Source organism: Cicer arietinum, chromosome 7 (genome assembly GCF_000331145.2).
Source record: "Cicer arietinum cultivar CDC Frontier isolate Library 1 chromosome 7, Cicar.CDCFrontier_v2.0, whole genome shotgun sequence".
Classification (NCBI taxonomy): domain Eukaryota; kingdom Viridiplantae; phylum Streptophyta; class Magnoliopsida; order Fabales; family Fabaceae; genus Cicer; species Cicer arietinum.
The window spans coordinates 5477003-5480229 of NC_021166.2; the positions used below are offsets into that span (position 1 = coordinate 5477003).

At 34.1% G+C, this 3227-nt stretch overlaps 1 protein-coding gene across 1 annotated transcript; it reads left to right on the forward strand.

Annotated features, from left to right (window-relative positions):
- On the forward strand, window positions 1–1841 carry UGT73F7 (probable UDP-glucosyl transferase 73B6). The gene has a single exon (XM_004508288.4). It carries the CDS (start codon window positions 211–213, stop codon window positions 1648–1650), a length of 1440 nt encoding a protein of 479 aa, XP_004508345.1. The 5' UTR covers window positions 1–210; the 3' UTR covers window positions 1651–1841.
- The last annotated feature ends 1386 nt before the right edge of the window (window positions 1842–3227 follow it).

Consider the following 3227-nt stretch of genomic DNA (forward strand, 5'->3'; position numbering starts at 1 on the left):
TGAGTAGTTGGATGTTCTATTTTATTTCTTTTGGTTCAAGTTTTCCTCGTTATCGTTGTTAATGAACAGTAAGTTAGTAACCACATTTTTAAAATAAAACAATAGCCACAGCATCCTTGGGCTTATCCAACCCCATTTTTTCACTATATAAAACAATACTTAGAATTTGTAGCCAAAGACAGAAAGAAAGGCGGTGTCTCCACCACAACAATGGACAAACCACTCAAACTTTACTTCATTCCATACTTAGCAGCCGGTCACATGATCCCTCTCTGCGACATAGCTTCTCTCTTCGCCTCACGTGGCCACCTTGTTACCATCATCACCACTCCTTCCAATGCACAAATCATTTCCAAATCCAACAACTTAAACGTCCACACTTTTCAATTCCCTTCTCAACAAGTTGGCCTCCCTGACGGCGTCGAAAATCTCACCTCCGTCACTGACATCGACAATTCCTACAAAATTTTCTTCGCCACCACACTCCTCCGCGAACACATTGAAAATTTCGTGGAGCAGTATCCACCGGATTGTGTCATAGCAGATTTTTTATTCCCATGGGTGGATGAATTGGCGAACAAGCTTCACATTCCGAGACTCGTCTTCAACGGTTTCTCACTATTTACCATATGTGCCATGGAATCCCTTAAATTACACCCTCTCCCTGAAGATGCTTCTGGTTCTTTTGTAATTCCACATTTCCCTCATGATATTGTAATTAATTCAACACCACCGGTAGGTTCTAAGTCGTTCATCGATCCTCTACTCACCGTAGCGCTCAAAAGCCATGGATTCATCATTAACAGTTTTGTTGAGCTTGATGGAGAAGAGTATGTTGAGTACTACGAAAAAACCATGACACACAAGGCTTGGCATCTGGGACCGGCTTCTCTTGTTCGTAGAACAACTCAAGAGAAAGCAGACAGAGGAGAAAAAAGCACGGTGAGTGTGGAAAAGTGTTTGGCTTGGCTCAATTCAAAGCGAGATAAGTCGGTGATCTACATAAGCTTTGGAACAATTTGTTATTTCCCGGATAAACAATTGTATGAGATTGCAAGCGCGATTGAAGCATCGGGTTATGAATTCATATGGGTTGTTCCTGAGAAAAGGGGAAAAGAGAATGAGAGCGAAGTGGAGAAGGAAAATTGGTTGCCAAAGGGATTTGAAGAGAGAAATAAGGGGATGATTGTTAGGGGGTGGGCCCCACAAGTTGTTATATTGGGTCATTCAGCTGTGGGTGCGTTTTTGACGCATTGTGGATGGAACTCTATGGTAGAAGCTATTAGTGCAGGGGTTCCAATGATTACGTGGCCGGTGCACAGTGATCAATTCTACAATGAGAAGTTGATAACACAAGTGCGGGGGATTGGAGTGGAAATCGGTGTTGAGGAGTGGATCACAACTGCTTTTCGAGACATGGAAAAGTTGGTGGGAAGAGATTCTATAGAGAAGACTATGAGGAGGTTGATGGATGATAGTGATGAAGCTGTGGAAATCAGACGAAAAGCTCAAGGGTTTGCAAAACTGGCTAGACATGCTGTTGGAGAAGGTGGCTCGTCACATCAGAATTTGACGAATTTGATTGATGAGATTAAGCTATTAAGAGACAATAAGGGATCCAAATTTTGTGCACTCACAAGTTTAAGGTAGCCCGATCAAAATTTGACAGCTCAGTTGTTAACATCAAAATATTTTATTGAAAAAAATTAAAATATTTTGAGATTTGAATCACTCAATCAAAATTAGATGATTTATAGGTGATGATGAGGACTTCTAATCCAATTTGAGACACAATAAGGTGTTTAATTACTATTTTAATGGTCGCATAATATTAGTTTTTACTCTCTCCATCCTTTAGATACATTTATTACTATTTTTCCATATATATATATATAACCATATTATCTTGAAATTTGAAAAGTTAACCTTGAATCTATCTATATACAAAGGGCAATTATTTAGTAATAGTAGTAATTTAGTAATAGTTACACTTTAATTCTGTAGCACATAGCCAAAGTTGGTGTAGCGAATTCTGCTGGATCTGGGAAATGTCCCTAACCAGATTTAATTACCATATCATATGTAATGACTTTATTTTATCGTCTAAATAGGTGTGCTACTAGATTAATATAGTCGTCCTAATTCAAGCACCAATGTGAGCATTTACCCTTTTAAAATTAAATTTGGCCTAGAGTGTGCACCTTTACTGTCGCTGCCATATTTACACAATCCATAAGAATGATTTAGAGGTGGATGTACAACGTAGACTAGTAGCACCAACTACCGGCAATAAAAGTCCATACTTAGTTAAATCATCCCAAATTCACTGATCAAAGTGTAAAACTTCACTGCAGCCAATAGCAAGAGGCTATACTATTCATTTGAAATGTATTAGTTTGATTAATTATAAGGCAAGTGATTCTTAAATATGTCATGACTAAAAAATAATAGGAAAACTGAAGAGGACAGATTTCAAGAACTTTGAATACCTCTTCACCAATAGTCTCTTGTTTAAAAACATAGGTCAGCACCATAATCTTGAGCACATTAACGCTCTCGTTTTTTTTTATCATTAGTAACATGTGAAATATATTTTTATTTTATTTTATTTTAAATTTTAAGGTGATTATTATTATTATTATATTTTTATTTAATTATTATTTAAAAAAAAATATGTGTATAACATGATATATTTAATTTGACTGAATATTTTTTTAAGTATTTAAAAAAAAACTTATAATAATAACAATAATAATATAAAAGAAAAAAGACGTTAGAAACAAAATTACATCAATTTAGGAGTGAATATATAAGGTCTTGATGGGTTTAGGTTGAAAACGATACCTTAATTCTAGTATAGAAAATTATTATTGTTACAGGTGAAAAAAACTAATTTTAGTAAATGGTTTTATGATGATAGATAATTTTGAAAATAATGTTTAATATTATTATTATTATTATTACTAGGAAATTTATTATTATAGTTTTAAAAACAAAATTGTCATACAAAATTTATTGTCGTAATAGTGTAATTGATTTTCTTAGATATTAATATAAAAACCTATTTTGATTAGAGAAAATGTTTATCCATGTCAAAAATTAATTTTAATTCGATAAAAATCGTTTTAAAGACTACATTGTGTTGTAATCAATAGAAGTAGTTATTGGCTAAAAACACAATTTTTATTTAGTTAAAATTTTATGTTGTGATAGTCTGAGTGTTGAAG

What these genes read in the sequence shown, in the direction of transcription:
- UGT73F7 (XM_004508288.4), top strand. Translation starts at nt 211, where the DNA reads ATGGACAAACCACTCAAACTTTACTTCATTCCATACTTAGCAGCCGGT.